At 39.1% G+C, this 22100-nt stretch overlaps 1 protein-coding gene across 2 annotated transcripts in view; it reads left to right on the plus strand.

Annotated features, from left to right (window-relative positions):
* The window catches only part of ANK3 (ankyrin 3), a 387324-nt gene that overhangs the window by 213293 nt on the left and 151931 nt on the right, over positions 1–22100 (plus strand). For both annotated transcript variants that reach the window (XM_026651166.2, XM_026651165.1), the window contains 3 exons: positions 11858–11956; positions 17671–17868; positions 20060–20158. In XM_026651166.2, the coding sequence (XP_026506951.1) occupies positions 11858–11956; positions 17671–17868; positions 20060–20158 (396 nt within the window). The remainder of the gene's footprint in view (positions 1–11857; positions 11957–17670; positions 17869–20059; positions 20159–22100) is intronic.

Genomic DNA, 22100 nt, shown 5'->3' on the forward strand with positions numbered 1-22100 from the left:
TGCTGGAATTCCAGAGACACGTCATATACTTTTGTACTCAAAAATAATCACTGTATCCTTGGAGATATTTTCTTGTGCACTGCAGCCAGTAGTTAATGCTTTTTTTTCTCTGAAGCTATGACCATTGAGAAAATCATTAATTTTTGTATAGCCACATGTATATCTTTTTTGATGTTCACTTTTATTTTCTCTGCCATAGTTCTAGCAGCTTATATTGCAAGCAGCTACTCATTCCCACAGTGCTGTAGCAATACAGCTCCCAGCCCTGCTTCTGAAGTATTTGTGAGAAGTTGATCTCTTTCAGTGGGTCAAAAATTGCAGAACTGGTTTTGAAGTCACTACATATCCTCAGATTCTCTTCCATGCTCTGCCATTCAGACCATTCTGTGTCTTTATGAAAGTATTTTCTCATGTAAGATGTTTGAACTACATAGATGAATACGAATTTACTAACATGGGTCAGCATAGCTTGCAGTCTCTGAATTCCGTTTTGTATCTTCAGGTCTCTGTAGGTTCTTTAGAATCATCAGCTATGACAATACCTTTTATGGTCAATTTCTTTCCCTAGGTACTGGTTTATTTGAAATTGACACTTGGCTTTGTTTAGTTTAAGGTGACTTCTTGAAGTTTCCAGTAGTAACTATAATCATCACTGACACTCATAAGTGATGCTGCCCCAGACTGTTATGTAATCAGTGTAGATTTTCTCTCCTCCAACACCTTCCTGCGTGCAGTGAAATATTTCCAGTGCTGAACATACTATGAAAGGCAATTGCAAGAAAGGTGCGAAATGGTGTATTGATTGTGAGTGCAAGTCTTGGAGCTTTCTGTGTCCAAAATGCATCTAATATGCTAAAGAAATTGGCTCCTGAAATCTCAGCAAATATTTCATTCCTTGTGAGCAAGTAGAAATGTTTTCTCTTAACGCTAGTTTTCAGCTTCAAAGTCATTCCCAAAATGTGAGTGTATTCCCTTTTTATTGTATAATTACTGAGGAGTGAACTGAGCTTGTCAAGTCCCCTGTTCTGTGAATAATGCCATCTACTGTCATGTTTGGCAACTCTTCCTCTGGTCTCTCTTTGGATGGCAAGTACAACAATCTTTTCTTCATAGTCTGGTAACTGTATTGTGTACCAAGGGATATCCCTTTCCTATGAACCAATCTCCATCAGATGCAATTAGCGCTTATGGAACTGGTTCAGATTTGTTACCAGAGTTGTTATAGAGACACTCTGATGTTCACCATCTTGACTCGGCCAGGCACCTCATGTGTAAGCCCAAAACAGATGTCTTCCCTTAGGGCTGGTCTGCACTGGGGGGGAGGGGGAGCGATCTAAGATATGCAACTTCAGCTATGAGAATAGCGTAGCTGAAGTCGACATATCTTAGATCGACTTACCTCGCGTCCTCACAGCGCGGGATCGACGGCCGTGGCTCCCCCGTCGACTCCGCTTCTGCCTCTCGCCCTGGTGGAGTTCCGGAGTCGACGGGGAGTGCGTTCGGGGATCGATTTATCGCATCTAGATGAGACGCGATAAATCGATCCCCGATAGATCGATTACTACCCGTCAATCCGGCGGGTAGTGAAGACGTACCCTTAGTGTAACACTTCAGTTTCTTGTTTTACTCTTTGGCCTTTATAATCATTGACAGTTCACACTCACTTTGTTCCTCGCTATAGGATTTCAGTCACACCTTTGACTTTTCTAGTTTTAGCATTTCTTTGAATTACTCTGTTTCCATATCTGTTAGTACAGTCACTTGTGCTCCAGTGCTTTCTTTGCATGTCACATGGAGGCCTTTTGTGATTACTTTTATTAGCCATTCTTTTGCGTTTGTAATGTCTTTCTTTACTGTGCTTATGAACAATTTTTCCCCTTCTGTTGAGGAAGCTGCACATTCCAGCCTTACCCCAGACATTTTCCTGTTTTGTCTGCAAATTTTTGCAAAGCGGTTAGACTTACTAGTTTCCACGTTTGCCCGAATACTGGACATATCTTTTCTGTATATCTATTTTTACTTAACAAATGATTACTTACAGTCATTTGTTCTGTGCCTCTGTCCATGGCCTTTATTTACATTTCTCTTTATTCCACACTTTGACATATGACTCTTGCCTTATTTAAGCACCATATCCATGCCTCTGATTAGCTTTTCACATACCTTTTTATTGTTGAACCCTCAAACCAGTTGGGCTTGAATGAGGGCATCTTTTAATATTCCATAGTCACGAGACTGGGTTTTTAATTTTAATTTGGTGGCAATCTCTCTTGTTTCATCTTCTCTGAAAAATATAACTGTCATAAGTAACATTTTTTCTAGGAATACAGTGATTCTCCAAGTGATTTTTCATCACTTCTTTAGCGCTTTCTTCCCCACCCTCCTCCTGATTTTTAGAATGAAATGCATTGTATGTATATCCAGTGCATCTATACCAGTCGGTGTCAAAAACAGTGTTTTTTGTGTGTGTTCATCTTCTATTTTAATAGCCTCTTTAACTTTCATGTACAGTTCAAATAGCTGTTTAAACCTTTTCCAGGTTTCATCAGTTATCCCCATAACTTTTAAGATGGTGAGAGATTAACACTTTGAGGTCACACAGGCTCGTCAGCAGCCACTTTAATCTGACCCTTCTTCCTTGTTGTAGCTACCATCATTTTCATAAAACATTTGAAACCTGGTGGTTGTTTTCCTGGATTCGCCTGTGCTCCATGCCTTTCTCTTCCAGTACCATGTTGTATTTCAGCAATAACTGACAGACTTTTAGGGTCATTTATTTAGTTAACTAACAACCAGGGATGTGATAGTAATTCCCTCTGCCCCTTTCCTTTTTCCTGTTCCTGACCACTCCTGAGTCTCAGGGTATGTCTTCACTGCACAGCTAACCTGGGCTCTTACAGGGGTTAGGGCCAAAACCCAGGTATTATCACACAGAAAAACCCCTGAGTTGGGTTTAGAAGCCGGGGTTGGGCTATATTATCCAGCTGAGATTAGGGGACAGGTATAGCGCATGCTGGAGCCCACCTACTTTGCAGCGAGGATGCAGGCAAAAATTACTGGAGTGCTAATAGTCCTCCAGTGCCTTTCCACAATTCCCCCCAAAGGACCCAATGACTGGGGAAAGAATCCAAAAGCACCTCAGCACAAAGAACTATGGGATATGCCCCAGAAGCACAGCAATGCAGAAACAGCGAGGACATAGTAACGTAGGTAAGGCTTTGCTATGGGAACAATCACACCCAGGCTAGGCTTACCCAGGTGCCAGTCACCAGCTTAACTGTGCGGTAAAGACACACTTTCAAAGAGCTACCAAACTGGGTGAAGTGCTAATGTGGACACGAGAACGAATGGATATAAACTGGCCGTGGGGAAATTTAGGCTTGAAATTAGACGAAGGTTTCTAACCGTCAGAGGGGTGAAATTTTGGAACAGCCTTCCGAGGGAAACGGTGGGGGCGAAAGACCTCTCTGGCTTCAAGATTAGGCTAGATAAGTTTATGGAGGGAATGGTTTGATGGGATTACGTGATTCTAATCAATTAGGCAATAACGGCCATCGCTGGTCAAATGAGGGTCTGGCTAGAGAATCTTGCCTGTATGCTCGGGGTTCTGCTGATCGCCATATTTGGGGTCGGGAAGGAATTTTCCTCCAGGGTAGATTGGCAGTGGCCCTGGAGGTTTTTCGCCTTCCTCCGCAGCATAGGGCAGGGGTCGCAAGCTGGAAGATTCTCTGCGTCTTGAAGTCTTTAGATCACGATCTGGAGACTTCAACAGCAGAGCTAAGGGAAAGTGGGGGGGTCAGCTTTTGTGGCCTGCATCATGCAGGGGGTCAGACTAGATGACCATATTGGTCCCTTCTGACCTTAAAGTCTATGAGTCTAAGTTTGGGGCCATTTTTCATTTTTGGCTTAACCAGTGCAATTTGCCCATTCCCCAGTACAGCCTCGATACTCTTAAAAAGAAAGGAATTAGTAGGATTTGCTTAGCTTCTCCTGATCATGCCAGGCTGCTTGAAACACTCCTCATTTCACCGACAGCCCAATTTCTGGCAATTAGTAATTGAGTGAGCGTTTTGCACCTGGAGATGCTGACTCATCTAGACAAGAACTAACATCTTGTGGTCTGAACAATACATGGCTCTGCAGAGGGGAGCAGTAGACTGAAGATAATTTATGAAATAATTTATTTATGAAAATAATATTTAAATATTTGACAAAAATGGGAGAGATAAGAGAGGCACAGAATAGAGGTAGATTGGGAAAATATAAAAAGAGAAGAGGCGATAAGAGGAATATATAGTGGGTGGAAGGAAATACCAGTTCAGAAGCAACATGCCTGCCTAGTTCCCAGGCTGAATAACATCTAATTTTATGGATATAATGCTCTCCCTACTACCCCCTACTACATTGCAAGACAATGTATCTCTGTCATCTTTACAGTTACTTTACTTTTTCCCAGGAGCTACCCGTTGGTAATGTCCTATATTCAGTACAGCCATATAAGTATGTTGGGCAACAAAGACTTCAGTCGTCGTCTTCTTGTCTAACAATATGCCCAGTTTTGGAGGTTGTGTGTTTGAATGGAAAAGGATGGTCAAGACTGTATCAGGTGATTCCTGGCATCACCCATTTATGCAAATGTTTCATGAAGGAGAGAGAATGTAGAATACAGTCACAATTGCATATTATTCATTTTAAAAAAAAATTCCTTCTCTCTGGCAGAAATGTTTAAGTAATTGAGGAGGTTTGTGGGTGAAGAGGAGTGAGGCTACTAGAGAGAGTATCAAACCATAAGAAACCCTACAAAGAAAAATACCAGAAATTTCATAAACACAAGTTACAGTTCTCCAGGAACACTGGTAGTTGAGCAGGATTCAGTGCACTTATTTTCTCTGACTCAGTTAAATTTGGCCTTTGCCGTAGTTACCACTGCATCCTATTGTAGAAATGCTTCTTATGAAATACAAAACACCATTTAAAAGGCAAATAACAAGGTTTTTGTTTGTTAAACATATACATAAATATTTGGAAATCGGGCACAAATTCCAGGTCCTTGTTTCCCCTTCAACAGTTTTGTAAGTCAGCTTTGTAGCAGCAGAAGTTAGTGTATATTATTGGCCATATCCTGGTCCCACTGACATCAGTGGGACCAGATTTTGCTCCTTAGTGTTATGTTGGTCAGATTTAGCAATTTGGATGTCATTTTGGGAGCTGTGCGTATAATCCACTGCATATGGCACAGGAAGTGTATATTCCATAGTATCTGCTTTCATGTTTCACAAAACACACTTGTTTTCTAGAGATGTGTGAACAGGTTTAGATAAAATAAGAACCTTCAGCCACAACGTATGAAGAATTTGAACTGAATCTTTCTTGAGGTTTGAATCAGTTCAGATAACATTGTCCATTCATTATTCATTTCCATGAGTCTTTCATTTGCTGTTATTAGATGGTACTAGAAGCCGCTGTGCTAAAATACTGTAAGAAAGGGCTAAATCCAGATCCCACTGAAGTAATTTTAATTGACTTCAGTGGAACCAGGATTTGGTCATCCTGATCAGAAGTAGGAATTAATGGAACTCCATAAAAACTGCTCCACTATTGAAAACTCAAGAGGGTCACATAATATTTAAGCATGCCGACTTTTGGGTCATTATCCAAAATGAACCCTATGAATGTTTTGAGGTTTTCTCATCATTACCATTATTTCCCTAGTTTGGTTGCTCCTGTTATAATCCTTTTGTCTGTGTTAAATGGTTGCTCTTACTCCCCCCACCACTTTTGCATAACATGCAGCAGCAGGTTTCTGATTTCTGTGCTGAATTCTCAAGCATCTTTGTCAGTAAATAAGAATTATTGTCATGCTAAGCCCTACCTAGGCACTGCTATGTGAATGCCTATCAAGGGCAACTTTTACAACGTAGTTTGTAAATAACATTCGGAATGAAGATTAGTTAATACCTCATGTAACTCATTTATTGAACATTGCCCTAATGATTTTTCCCCCATCTGTCTTCCAGAATAGATTTTAACAAATAAAGCATACTTAGTGAGGTTGATTAAATTAGCTTGACTTACTTTGGCTGTCTGATACTGCATGTGTCAAACTGAATTTGTGTATGTAGCACACAGCAAGCACATTTTACCCTGGATTAGCAAATAAGTACTTGTAATCTTTATTCAACTGATTAGCAGTTAAATCAAAAGCCAGCACTCATATCTACATGAAAACATACTGTACATGCCATTTTAAGATCTATCTGATGATATGTAAGCTGCTGCATAGAACCTGCATAAGAAATAACAGAGTGTACAGTAACAACACAAATAATGTGTTTGTTATACCATATGTATTTTGAATATATGAGAGGAGCAAAACTTATCACTCTCCCTTCCTTTGAAGCATTGAAGGTGTGGTTTGTAGTAGAGCGCAGTTGTTTGCAATGGGATAAAGAATACAGGATGGTTGGAACAGGCCTAGGGGGCAGTGGATATGCTGCTACATGAATCCACATGCTTAGAGAGCAGTTAGGTAGCCAAGAGGATTAATACGGCCCTGAGGCTGCAGTGGCTACTACATAGCCGATCCTTTGTGGGGAGGAGTCCTTCTACCCCAATTCCAGTGGAATTCCCCTGTGCACAGCGCGTGTACTAAGGTTGTAGGCAGGTTCTAAGATTCATCTCAAAGTGTTTTAAACATGCGCAGAATAATTGTACAATACGTACAATACATAATGTTTCAGCTATATAACGCTGAGTGCTAACTGATGGCTGGATTCGAAAAACAAACAGGTAGGCCCAGTCCTTGCATCTGGTCACGCTGTGTCACGCTGTGTTTGGTGCAGGACCCGAGTAGGGGTAAAAGTGTCTGTAAGACACCATGATGCCCCCGGTCATGAGGTTAATCGGAGGCTGGTCTGGTCCCCAGTGCAGCTTTCAGGTCTGCTCTAAGATATACCCAGCTGCAGCCCCCAAAGGTTTGTTTTGTAGCCTAGGAGTGTTGGAGTACAGGAGGGTTCTGGCTGTGTCAAGAGGAATTGGAATAAGCAGCTCTGTGCCACTAGAAAATTCTGCTATGCAAGGGGGCTCCTCAGCTGGTTAGTTAGGCTAGCTAAGTCTGCTTTATCTTGTTGTTAGATGCTGGAGAACCTGCGGTTGCAGGGGCACCCCATTTTGGGACGGGGAGAGAGGCACCAGAGAAGCAGAGAAGAACTAGCTCTGTTCTTCAGTCTTCCTCCATATTAGATGAGAGTTGAGCACCCCTGGAGCTGAGACTGGATGCTGGAAGCATGTCTGGGGGGGAGTGGGATTAACAGTAGTGTAATTGAGATCAGAGTCTGACCCAGTGATAGAGGTTAAAAATGATCTGTGAAGCTCCAGTGCTGTGGTTATAAATCCTACTTAATGTTTATTTTCTGCAGACAGTTTATTTTTATTATAGATGGATGGATGGATGGATGGATGGATGGATGGATGGATAGATAGAGAAAAATAATTTTAAGAGGCTAAAGAAAGAGAAGCAGCCACTGAGATGGTGTGTGCTCCTGTTGTTGAAATCCTGTAACTCAGTGCAATTCTTCCTACTCTCCTACTGGCATTGTAGGAGTTCCTCTCCAGGTTCTCTAGAGGGGTAGATAATACAGATGATATGATTTATCATGTCAGTGCGTACTTAGACAGTCCTTAATCTGCAGATTATTGTCATTATCATTTGTAATGTTTTTTCTGAGCCATTGCAGACTATCAGATCAACAGGAGTTTGCATCCTAATACATGTGATATTTTTATGCTTCACATATGATATTGAGCATGCACAATAAATAAGAAAACTAGAATCCTTGTGACATATGCAATACAGCCTTGCTGAGTGTACAACAGACACTTTTTATCATAATATCTCACTTTATCATAAACCCTTAATCTAAACTCCATACATATTAGAAACAACAGCCTGCACATTTTGTGTTTTAATTCACTTATTCTCTAACGTAGCACTTAAAAAAAAAAACTTTCACTCCCAGTCCTTGATGCCTTTTCAGTACAAAACATTTTTGTAGCCAAATTCTCTCTCTGACAAATGGAGTTTCAGTGTACAGTGGGAATTCTGACAAACTCTTCACAATATTTGCATTACTGCAGCAAGCAGTGTTATAGACCCACTGCCTCAAACATGTATCTAAATTCCATACTAATATAATTTTGTGCTAATGCATGCAATATGGACCAAATCAAGCCCTGGCTGATTCAGCCAGGCTGCCTGCTGCCTTCTTTTCCACAGGAATCCTGTTGGCAAGGGACAGGATTCCACAGCTTACTTGGCTGCTTTTCTGGGGCCCAATTCAATTTTCATGAAAATTGTATGCACACCGTTATCTGTGGCCAGTATTTTCTGCTGAACCAGCCTGGGGTCTTGACATGTCCCTAGTTCTCAGAACTTGTTCTTCTGGAGACATAATTCATTATCAGGTGGGCCTCCTAGTGCACACTGCGTGCTGTAGATGGATCCTACCTGGCCTCATCCATCAGAGGGAGGAAAAGCTCTCTATATTCTTAACTCCTGTGCCGCCTCATCATATGGGATGTTAGCCCCTTCTGGTACACCACAATTTAGGGATGATAGGGAAATCCAGTAGTTATGAAAATTGAGACTGATGGGACAGCTACTGTTTACTACTTGAAAGTATTTCTCAAATGCTGCAATTCTGTAATTGCTGTAGAGTCCATTGAGCAATGCGTGACTGTTGTTAAATGCACTTTCTACATTTCCTATTGTGAGGCAGTGCCTTTGTTCTCTGCCATTTAATTTCCAGAATTACAAAGTAATCGTGCATAGGTTTTGTTAATATTAGCCCTTCAGATGTGTTTTTCCATTGTGAGTATATATTCACATACAGTAGATAACTCCTTATTGTCAATAAAATGTATTTCATATAATTTTAAAAAAATAATGATAGAATTCTCTAAAACTCACTGGACAGTGTATTTCTATCTTCTAGGGATGATCATTATCATGTAGTAAAGTTAGTGTGTATTGAGGAATCAGGTCTTGGCTCCAGGAATAAATGTATGCAATATACACATTTCCAGAATAGGAACTAACTTACAGCAACTTAACTTCCTTAAAATATCAACAACATTGCTACTCAGCTTCCATTTCCCTTCCATATTTCTGCCTGATTGACTATGTATACCGCACATACCCCAGATTCCCTCCCTTATACCATTGTGGTTGTATTTGAACGTGTTTTCCAGCTGGTGATGTGTCCTAGAATGCAACAGTGCTCTAGTGGAGTAAGGATCTGGAAGATGTTCCCAACCCCATGAAATAAAAAATGTCTCATTGGTACATTTTGTGCTTAAACTTATTCGGTGTCCTTTTAAATAGCCTGGCTTGAAATGCCTAGAGAATATGGTGATTGGCACTATATACATACCTAAGACAGCTAGATAAAGTGACAACTAAATTCCATGTTCCTTGGTTCTTGTTTACAGCTATTTAGCTGGCTGGTGTTGGTGAATTTCATTTCCCTTTCACTGTATGTTTTAGGGTGGATGCTACTTTTGTACCATTGGTTACTTGCCTGATGACTTTATACATGATGTTCTATTCCAGTGAAACTGCTGGTATGGTAGGGGTGGTGAATTTCATTTCCCCTTTCACTGTACATTTTAGGGTGGACGCTACTTTTGTACTGTTGGTTACTTTACACATGATGTTCTTTCCCAGTGAAACTGCTGGTATGGTAGGGGTGTGATACTTCTGAGCAACATTTTGGTAAAGCTACATTATAAACATTTGCTAGCAGATGATAAAGTTACAGTTTATGGCTATTTAATATCTCTTTCCTATAACCGTGGTTATACATCACAGTGCAATACAACTTTATTTTGTATAGCATCTTCCATACAAACTGTGTCCCCAACTGCTTTAGAGAATTAAATAACACAAGAAAGCAGATAGTGTATGGTATAAATAATAGAAATCATGGTAAGCTAAGGATATCTTGGGCCAAATCCTGTTGCCTTTACACATGCAAATAGTCCTTTGAATCCTCCTCCAGGCTGTCAGTGACAAATTCTCATTGACTTCATCAGGAACAAAATCAGCTCCATCCATCAACTTAAATGGAAGCACTTGCACAAGTAAGGCAAGCAGAGGTTGGAGTAGTATTGTGGAAAAATTAAAGTATTCAAATTTGTTGCCAAATACAAAGGGCCCAGACAGTTAGGGATTGTAAGGCTCTCTGAATTACAGCTAACTCCTGGGCTGCCACTTACTCTGAGCAGATCATAAATTGATGATTTAGCTTAGAGAAATAAATTAAGAAATGTCAAGGAAGAAATTAAATGATTACATGTGAGAAAAAGTTTCAAGCAATAACTACTTATCTTAATGGTTCTAAGATGTTTACTACAGTGTGTATAGCACAGCACCTTTACATTCGTGTGTTAAATTCTTTGAGGTAATAATCAGTTTTATGAAACTGTTGTAACATATTTTTAGTCAATACAATCTATATGCATTTTGGGATGGTATTTATTAGACGGTGAAAAAAGACTCCTTCATTTATTGTACAGTATATCAAATGATAATACTTATTTTTCTTACTTTTTTGATAATTTAATTATATCTTTGTTATAGGAAAAGCTCCATTGAAGTATTTAGTGCATATACAGTATATATGCTATCCTGTTGATTTGTTCTGGTTATATCAAATAAGAAGGTTTGATATGACTGAAAATGCTTTATTTTTCTTTTCTATTTTTCTGGAAGCCATGACATTATTTGTAACAGGCGTAATGTCATGTGGCACTGAAAAAGTCAATGCTGACTTTACTCTGAATTGCTTAAGGCAAATACAGTATGTTCCATCCTAGTATTCAGTGCACAAGACAGATTATTTAAACATTGTAAGCAGGGTACAGGTCAAGGAATAATCAAATCAATTTGTAAAAACCCTGTAAATCTCAGAAGATGTCATCATCTTATTTAAGGAAGGTATTTTTAAATGAAAACAACTAGCGCTGGGCAAATGAGTGTGTGATAGAATTAAAAAAACTGTCCCAAAAAAGGGAACAAGTTTAGACTGACTTGCTCAACCAGTCATATAACCTCAAGGTTCCTATCTACTCTATAAAAGATAGATGATAGTTTAAATCCAATTTTACAACATGGGTTTAAGACATTTTGCTCAGGGAGTGTGGACCAGTCAAAAGCAAATTGAAGCCATTTTATAATACCATTTTCAAGTCTAAATAATGCATTTTTCAAAATGGGAATCACACACATTTACCTGGTCCACACTGACCAAATCATGGACCTGATTTTCTAAAATGTGTGCATGTCAAAAATCCATGTGCATGGAATGCCTAATTTGTACATGAAATTACCACATTTGGACACACGTCTTAGGAAGTTGAAGGCTGTTTGTGTATGCCGTCATGGTAAATGCATGCACAAATTAGGTGTGAAATTGTATGTGCAGTTTTAGAAAATCACACTCAAAGGGTCTTGAGTTTAAACCCATCATGTGCTGAGCCTATTTTTAAAAATAAGTTCAGCGAACACAGATTTATGTAGTATAGCTGGGGTCTGAATTACAAATTGACCATACAGTTCTGCTGTCATCTTAGATGTATACATACAAGAGCTGGATACATAATGAAAACATAAAGAATATTCTGTTTGAAAATATCATGTCATTTGTGGAATAAATTATTCAAGGAATGTTATTTGATCTGTTGCATTAATTATGCATTACTGTCATATTAACAACACTCAAAAACTCAATGCAATAATGCATACTTAAAATATGAACAATATCTGAAATTAACGGTTTATAATTTTTGTGTTCAATAGGATGGGTTGACACCTCTCCACTGTGGAGCAAGAAGTGGGCATGAACAGGTTGTGAAAATGCTGCTTGATCGTGGGGCCCCCATTCTATCCAAAACCAAGGTAAATGTTATTGTGCACCCGTTGGCTAGAATAATCTTTGAAGATTCTCTGGATGTAATTATGTATATCTTAGATTAAGTTTCTTGTGATAATGGTCCAGCTTCATAACTACTATTTAAAGTAACTGTGTTGGAGACCCTCAAAACTGAGTGTAGTTTGTAGTGTGCTTATGTGCATGTATCAAACAGTATGTGTTGTTCATGGACATTTAATTGAGATATTTTTGCATACAGGAAAAAGATTCCTTCTGAGCAAAAAAAGCAATATGATATATACTGGTCCTCAGAATTCAGATGACTAGAAAACGTTTGCTTCCACGGGACTGTTCTGTACTGCACACATACAGACTATGTCTTTAACTTGTTCCAAAGGTACCACAGGGATAAAAAATTAAAAAATGTAGTAATGTCTCTGCAGAGGCTGCTGTAATTTGCAGAGCTCTTGGTTCATTACCGAGTTCTTCCATTTCCTATCTCTATACTTTGTCAGAGCATAGCAAATACATTGCTATCATTCCATAAGGCTGTTCATGGAAATTTCAAATCATCTTCATTGGAGTGGGCAGCCTACTTCAAATGCAGGGGTTCCCATTAAAAAGTTAGCATTTGCCAACCCTTGCTATACAGTGGCAACTCAAGCACCAGAGTTCTCTCTGATTTTAAGTCAAAGCATAGTAACTGATTTTTTAATGACACCACTGTACATCTCCTCTTCCCCTCCTCCTTTGGGTGGGGGGGGGGGGCGGAGAGAGAGAGAGAGAGACCTTTGTTTCCTCCTTTTAGAGTAGATATATTTGGGTGGAGAAACCTGTCATGAAAAATCCTGATGTACTAGTGCAGCTTGTTGGAGCCCCTCTCACAGGATCCCTTATACACAAACCTTTCTCCCTACATGCCATGCCCCAGCGCATTTACTGCTTCTGTCTTCTCCTAACCTCTTATTCTCTCTCCCTCCTCTTTTACTTGCCTCTAGAAGTTTTGGGGTTTGGGGTTTCCTTGATTTTTATTTTTAATAATTTTAGTTTTTCTTGTTGACCTGTTTTGCTTCTGGTGGGATATATCTGGCACATGGCCTGGGCTAGGGTGCCACCTTCTGTCTGCTCCCCGAGGCAATTGCACATGTGCTATCATGGCTAATCTGATGTGAGCAGAGGAGAGGTCCTGCACATCCTCTAGATGTGGAATTTTTATTGACTCCCAAAGCCCTAGGCTTCCAGCCCTGTATATAGGAGTCCCTCCCATTGCTAGTTACAGTAGGGTCTGCTGCATGAGTAGGTAGGAACACAGCCAGTTTCAAGGAGCCCTCTGCAGTTTTACCTGGGGAAAGGCCATGCAGCTTTCCTTACACACACTTTTCTCCTCTACCGAGTGCCTCTTCTCCTCAGGATTAGTTTGACCCACCTTTCAGGGGCTCTTCCCAATCACTAGTGGCTCTTTGATTTGTTTAATGTAAACAACTTTTATACCCCCATTGCTTTGTTTTTCCATCATAATAATACAATGACTCTTCTGAGGAATTTTATCACTTTTTTGTGGTATAAATTACCAGTTCTTGTCATTATCCTGATATTGAACTAGCTTTTTGAATACTAGTTCAGTAGTTCTTTAATCTTTTCCTTTTTCCAGGGTGTCCTTCAAACTTGAAGTAGTGGTTTCAAAAGATGAGAACCACAAACCTTCCCTAAACCTCATTATCTTGTATCAGATAGAACATATCAGAAAAATCAGAGGCTGTGTTGCTGGATTTAAAGTAATATAGCTGCATGCTGCAGACACTGGCCTACAAAGTGATTAAATAACTGTATTCAGCAATGTGGCACCTAACACTACAATACTAGGCAAGCCCTAGACTAACTAAACTACATATTAAAAAACAAGTAGCTGAAAGCCCATTCTGTCACACATGTGTAATTCATAAAGTCATGTGTGTAAACAAGCCAAAAACAGCGGAGAACTTTAAAACTGAACAGTAATAGGCCATGAATCACAGTGATAATTGAATCTGATGATATTCTAAACAAAAAGAGCTCTCAACCATGCTTGTAGTTGTTTTCATCACTTCACACTGACTCAACAGACATTCTTGACTTCAGAGTGATATTTGGGGGTTTTGTGTGTGGTGGTAATGTTGTTATTGTGTGAGTGGTTGTGTTGATTTGTGTGTAGCGGGAGTTGTATTGAGAGTTTTGTGTTAATTTGCGTGGGTGGTGAATGACGGGGGTATGCTGGCATGAGGGGCAGTGTGTATTTGGGGTTATTGTGTATGCTGGTTGTGTTATGTGGTTGGTTTTGTTGATTTGTGTCAGGGGGATTGTGCTGGGAGATTTGTGTTGATTTGTGTGGGTCGCCATTGAGTGCATGTATGTGCTAGTTGGCCCAAGTAATCGACCATATGTGCAGTCTCCCTTATACAAATAATTCAATTGTGACATGGAAATTAGCTGTAGAATAATGGTGATGATTTGTTGAGTTACCTCTGATATCACAATAGTCTAGGACTCTTGGTAGCTTGGTAGCTGTATACCACACGTGTAATTTGTAAAGTCAAAATGGCTGAGGACTTAAAAATTAGAAAGTAACAGACTGTGAAATCATATGATGATTCAATCTGGTGATATTCTTAACAAAAAGAGCTCTCAACCATGCTTGTAGCTGTTTCCATCACTTCACACCAACTCTACAGGCATGCAGTGACAATCCTGAAATCTTATTATATAGAGGCACATAAGAAAAAGTGAAGAAAAAAAACAGAAGTTCTGCTGCTTGGGCTTTCTCTCTGATATGTCAATTTTGACAGAACTTGTGAGGTAAGCTGAGAGGCAGAATACCACTGAATGACATTCAGTTGGCACTGAACTACAGTATTGTCCTCTGGAAAAAATACTTGGCTGAGTTCTCTTCTAATCAAGTAAGAACTTCCTCGAAACAGGACACATCTTTTGGAAAGATTTTTAACTTTTACAGCTTTCAGATGGCTCATAGAACTCTTTCAGAATAACAAAAAACCTTAAGGCTGATCCATGGAAAAAGTTCTTATTATTTCCTAGTAAAGATTGTTGAGTACACTGTAGGCCCTTTTCACATTATTACATCCTTAGTTTTATTCATATGGGAGGCACAATGGCCTAATGGACAGGACATGGGACTAGAAGTCAAGAGACCTCAAATCAAGTCCTGAGTTTGCTGATGACTTGGTGTGTGAGACAGTGGGCAGGTGACTTCGTCTCTGTATGCCTGTTTCCATGGTTTTTTAAAAAAATGAACTTAATGAAACTCCCCCTACCCTTTGTAAAGCAATTTGACAGCTACAGATGAAGGATGAGCTATGTAAGAGCTACATGTCATTATTTTTACTATTCTAAAAGCCATTTGTCTTTGCCACTCAGCGGTTTGCTATAATATTTTGATCTCTCTGGTCTTTTGCTACTTTTCTTCTCAAACATCATATGACCATCAACCTCTTGGTTTCTATTTCCCCTCCCGGATTTCTACTGAACTCCTTGCCCTGTATGTTCTCCTTGGCAGTAGAACCTCAAAGTGCTCTTTACAAACATCAGTGAATTATGCCTTACAATGTGGCTGTGGTAGAGAAGCATTTACAAGTGGAGAGATATGGGCACAGAAATGTTAAATGGCTGGCCTGGGATCACATAGCATATCTATACAGCAATAGAACCAGGAATAACACATGTTCCCAGTTGTGTGCTTTAACTACAAGATCATCATCCATCATCCCTCCAGTTGTCTACTGCTGAGATTCTTTATTATCCAGTCCCAACCCCTGGTCTGTGCTGTTCCTTCTGGCTATCTGCTGCATTTCTCTGATTCTCAAAGCTTTTCTCCAGATTCCTGCCAACTCTTCCACTTAGATGTGTTTCTTGGCCATCTCTGCTCCTATTTTATAATCCACCCTACTCTCTCTCAGCCTCTGCGCCTCATATCTGTTCACTGTATTCTTTCATCTTCTGCTGACCCCTTCCCACATCATTCTGTGTTGTCATGGCCACAGCACTCCCTCCTCTGTAGCTGCCTCTGAGACTTGGAATTCCTTCTGTATATTCCAAGTCATCCTATCCTATTAAGTTATACAAGGGCAATTTTATTCACTCTTCTTGTTAAGATAATAAACTACACTTTTCTCACTTGAAGAAGCTCCTCATTTCACTATTTAACAGAACTGTGTTGAACCCTCTTAGTGACTCTTACTGTAAACAAATAGCTTAGGGGAATTCTTTACACCAGCTGTTCTCAGCTGTGGCCCAGAAAGCTTAATCACGTTGCACCAACTCTACATTAAATATTTTCCAAATACCAATTTTCCATGTAAACAATTCCTGCTGACGTGTGGCATGATACTGGGAGAGGTGCCCACAAAATAGTCTTACTTTTAAGATTTGGTCCAGTCTGAGAACCCCTGCTTTTATAAATTAAATATAGTTTAAAATGATGTCACTCAGCTAGCCTGTTTGCTTTCACCTTCTTCTATGTTGCTTTTAAAAACATGTTTACTTTGCATTTCCTCCTTTATTTATAACTTTTGTCATTCCTATTATTATACGATCATGTTTTTAAAAAAGGGGAAAAAAGCAGTCCTCCGCTTCAGAAAGTCTGTGAACAGCCATTGAGTAGTTACATTGGTGCTTTGCTTATGCTAACCATGGTCACATGAGGGCACCACATCTGTAAAAAAGAGTTTTGATATCTTCGTGTTAGAAAGCATGGTGTATTTTAGATCTAAAAACCATATTTCAACCATTTGTATTAGATTATCACCCAACATTACTTTTTATTGTAGTAGCAACTGAACTGGAATCAGTTTTTGTAAAAATATAATTGAATACTGATTAAAACTTTACCAAAGATTTTTCACTTTTGATTGATAAATTTAAATCACTAAATAAATCAAAGTGAAGAAGGTAATTTTAGGTACATTATCTGCTTAAGGCGCCGATATGCATTCATCCAAACAACATCTATTTTGTTCCTGTCTATTTTTTCTTGTTTTAATCCTAATACCTGGAAATGGAATCAGTAATTCAGAATTCTATCTGAGTTATTTCTTTGTGTGGTTTGTGCATACAATTTATTTTGTGTATTTATATGTAAAAGTACATTGTTGCTTGAGTTTTGTGAGCAGTATAAAACATATTTACATCACAACTATTGTTCATAAAGATGAATGTCCAACAGATTTCTCCATAGAAAACTTGGCTTTTCAATGCTTTTCATTGGGCCAAATCCTGAGTTTTTACTTAGGGCAGGTCTACACTAGAAACTTTTGCTGTTTTACTAATGACCGTTCAGGATGGTGGTTTAAGACATTTCTATATTGTTAAAAGCCAAGTGTAGGTACATTTATATACTGCCATAAAAGTGCTTTGGCCAATATAACTTATTTCACTGAGGGAACCTGTATAAGCTGCATCTACTCTAGGAGGGGTTGCTGATAGATGTTTGCTGGTATAGCTATGTCGGCAAACGTTTTCTAGTGTACACCTGACTTTACTCTTTACTCAGGCAAACTCAAAGTTCCATGGGAATTTTACCTGAGTAAAGACCTCAGAAGTTGACCAGTGCACTTAGTTTCTATATAATGCAGTGTGGGATTTCTCATAACAAAGGAGCTTGTAAAGTTCTGTTGCAAAGAAACTTTTCAGTGACAAGCATACAATTCTATATGTCTGTCCCTTTCAATTTGTTTCTTTTTATTTACAGAATGGTTTGTCTCCATTGCACATGGCAACACAAGGAGATCATTTAAACTGTGTTCAGCTTCTGATTCAGCACAACGTGCCTGTTGATGACGTCACTAATGACTATCTGACTGCACTGCATGTTGCCGCCCACTGTGGCCACTTCAAAGTTGCCAAGGTTCTCTTGGATGAGAAAGCTAATCCTAATGCCAAAGCACTGGTGAGTACGCAGTGGGTTACTAGTGACTGCTAAATGGTTTTCTAAAGTTGTAGTATCTAATATTTGAAAGTTAGTTTCTGTTGGTTGAAAGTTTACAGAGTCTGACATTCAGTGAGGCTAATGCTGTATTTGTAGAGTTCAAGAAAAGTTACTGTAGCTCTAATTTGATATTAACTTTTTTCTTGTGCAGTCTGTGTAACTGTTGCTTATGGATAGTTAATAGTGATTTATGTAATTTCTAGTGTAACCAGAGCCCCTTTGCATTTTGATATTTATTGTGATTCTCTAATTCTGAGTAGAATGAGTGACTGCAATCTTAACTGCTGCAGTTGTCAGCCTGGGAGAAATTCTGATTTTCTAAACATTTGCAAAGAGGCAATGAATAAGTGACATTTAAAATAAAGAGGATATTTGAGTACACAAAGTTCTGAAATTTGCAAAACAAGAATAAGTAATGTAACAAATATCCAGTATTCTTAGTGAGTTGCATCTTTGTACTCACTTCTCTACATTAAAAACAAAACGAACTGCCTTTTCATACAAATGAACTGTTTTCGAATGTGTGGATATATTGTTTTAAGGTATTCTCATGGCTCACTTTGTAAAGAAATATGTCTGTATAAATATATCTTTAATAATCATCCTAAACAAATTTAAATTCTTACAGTAATTGTACTGTACTTTGGTGTTGTACTGGGCTCAGGTCAATGCTGTTAGGCAGTTGATTTCATAAGTACTACATGAGTTCTGTACAGAACTACAAACCTCTACACAATCAGGGTTGGTTTGATTCTTTTTTTACAATTGGCCTGATTTACCAGGTTCATTGCTCTCTCAGCCACTCTCTTCCATATAAACCCCGCATTGTATCTTCATTGCTTTGGGGGAAGGCCATTGTATTATGTCTGTCCCTCTGGTGAGTGCAGAATTCTGCTTAGCTTCTAGTCCTGTAATATTTATTTTGGCTGCATTCTGAAATTACTGAAGTCTCATTAAATATGTCAGCATATCTTGGATGGCAGCCAATCACTTGTCTGGATCAGATAGCCATAAATCTCCTTATCCCCCAACTCATTCACGCATAGGGTCAGTTTCTCTATTCCGGCTAAGGCACAAGAATTGGGGAGGGAGTAAAAATGATTTTCAATTGTACCTCCTGTATTCTGGGTCTCAGAGCAACCTCAGAGGTGTTCTAAGTTGTCTTGTCTTATAGCAGCTTCCTAAGGACCATTATACTAATAAAAAATAACCAGAATGCAATGCACTCTGATCAAGTTGCTTCTTCTGCTGATACTTCCACGATGTGCCTTCTTTGCTGAGGACCTCAAAAGACAGGGGGCAACACAGAGCTGTTTTGGTAGTTCTCTGCCACCCAAAGAGCTCCCTTACATCCAGATATTCCTGGTGACCAGTTTTGTCCCAATTATGCTTCATTTGGCCCATTTTCCAGTTCTTTAGTACTAGTTTCTCCGGGTCATTATCCTATATTAATGGGCCCAGATAAATGGAGGCTCTGTTTATACTTAAGTGGAACATACACTTGCACTGATTGAATGCTATGAAGGCATGTGTTGTATCTAGTGTTATTGTAGCCATGTTGGACCCAGGGTATTAGAGAGACAAGGTGCATGAGGTAATATCTTTTATTGGACCAACTTCTGTTGTTGAGAGAGACAGGAGCTCCATGTAGCTTGTAAGCTTGTCTCTCTCACCAGCAGAAGTTGGTCCAATAAAAGATATGACCTCACCCACCTTGTGTGTCTATGAAAGCATATGGCATTCTATACTACTGTAGCTAATTTAGTTAATTTTCATCAGATCTGAGGCCCAATTCAGTAAGCTGTTTTTAAAACTTCTCTGTGGAAGCTCTTTTATATGTATGTATTGAAGATACTATTGTAAGCAGCACAGTCTTGGATATTCTGGATAGCTTGTTTTCTTGTTTCACTTGGTTTCTTTTCTGTTTTACCATTTAATCACAAATAAGGTGGCAGTTTTAAATGTGCACTATACAGGTTGTAGAAATATTTTTCTTTAGAATATATTGTATTAGTAATATATTTCATGTGAGAAAACGATCTTATTAAAATTAAGTTAATTGGCACAAAAATAGTGACAAAAATAATTCAGTAAAACAAACTTTAGTAATGGCGTAGGTGGTGTATGAAAGTAGTTCCTTTCTCATTAACAGAATGGTTTCACACCGCTTCACATTGCCTGCAAGAAGAACAGAATTAAAGTTATGGACCTTCTCCTGAAACATGGTGCATCTATCCAAGCTGTAACTGAGGTAAGAAGCATTATTTGCATGTATGGCTTGGTTTCTAGTGCCAATGCAACACTCTTCAATTAGATGATACATGTGCATTGCTTAACAAATATACACTATTAAAAGTAAAAAATGATTTTCAACTAGATAGGAACAGATTAACAAATGCAAATAGAAATATACTCAGTTACACTATCGGGTCAGAACACCTACATAATGAATTTATTTTAAAATACAAAGATGATATCTCATCAGAAGAAATGGGGCAGATTTTTAGAAAGGATCTCCATATTTCTGCCTGCAGTTTTATACACATGGAGTGAAATTCACCCCCATGCAGAAGGTCAACAAAAACCCTATTTTGAAGGGTTATGCGTAGGGCCCTACAAAATTCATGGTCCATTTTGGTCAATTTCATGGTCATAGGATTTTAAAAATCGTAAATTTCATTATTTCAGCTATTTAAATCTGAAATTTCAGTGTGTTGTAATTGTAGGGGTCCTAACCCAAAGAAGCACAAGGTTATTGTAGGGGGGATTGCAGTACTGCTACTCTTACTTCTGTGCTGCTGCTGGTGGCGGCACTGCCATCAGAGCTGGGCAGCTGGAGAGCCGGGGCTGCTAATTGGGAGCCCAGCTCTGAAGGCAGAGCTACTGCCAGCAGCAGCGCAGAAGTAAGGATGGCATAGTGTGGTATTGCCACCCTTACTTCTGCGCTGCTGCCTGCAGAGCTGGGCCCTCAGTCAGCAGCCACCACTCTCCGGCCACCCAGTCTGAAGGCAGCGCAGAATTAAGGGTGACAAAGCTGTGACCCCCCCTAAAATAACCTTGTGACACCCCCCCTGCAACTCCCTTTTGGGTCAGGATCCCCAGTATAAGAAACGTTGGTCTCCCGCCATGACATCTGTATAGTACAGCATAAAAACACACAAAAGACCTCATTTCACAGGGGGAGACCAGATTTCACAGTCCGTGACGCATGACCCATGGCCATGAATTTGGTAGGGCCCTAGTTATGTGGTTCATAGGCCTTGTGATAGCTCTGCATAGAGATGAAATTCATCTACAGTAATTTGTGATTACAAATCAAATAGACATCAGTCTGCTATTACTTAGGGCTGCATATGATTGTGCGCACACAATTGCTGGCAAAAATTTAGAGGCCAAATGAAACTGCACTGGAAATTTGGTCCTATTTGTGTGCAGAGCCCTGTCAAGTTAAGAATAACGGCCACTTGTATAAAGGTGAGATAACTATACAAGGAGTCAAGTTAGAAAAAGGATTAGCTGCTCCATTAAGGAAATTAAACAGGCTACACTTGGGAACAGTTTACCTCTCAGAACTTTGAAGTGTGAATTTGTTTCCATTTTTTAAATTATTCAATGGAAAATCAACCAGTACTTCACCTAAATGACAGGGTGATAAATGGAAAACTTTTCTGCATGAGGATATACTTTCTTGAATAAGGATCTAAGTAGTGCTTCCTTAAAGGAAGCAGACATCTTGGTCTTCCTTAGGGAGGCTTTAAGCAATGGCCCCAGCTGGTTTGTACTAGCTAAAGGGGACATGAATCTGACTTTCAGGTCATAGCTTGAAGCCCCATCAGTACATGAATTAGAGGCACAGACTGAAACTTAAGCAAAACAGACACTGTCTTTCTTCTCCTCACTTGTGGCTTTCTAACCGCGAAAATAGGCAGTTTGTAGAGCTGTGTGATTAACTGATTTTTCATTTCACTGGCAGTTCAGAAAAATAGAGAGGGAAATTTGGTTCAGGGCAAACTGTAACCATTTTTTTATTTATTTTAGGCATTGTAAAAAAAAGAGTAAAAGTTTCATTTTGGGCCAAATAAAACATTTTATTTTGGGGATTTTTTTCACCTTTTTAATAAAAGCAAAAGAAACAAAGGCTAGGTACCAAAAAACAACTAAACCAAAAAAAAAAAAAAAAAAAAAAAGAGAAA

This window comes from Terrapene carolina, unplaced genomic scaffold, assembly GCF_002925995.2.
Source record: "Terrapene carolina triunguis isolate 2854851 unplaced genomic scaffold, T_m_triunguis-2.0 Scaffold95, whole genome shotgun sequence".
In the NCBI taxonomy this organism is placed as follows: Eukaryota; Metazoa; Chordata; order Testudines; family Emydidae; genus Terrapene; species Terrapene triunguis.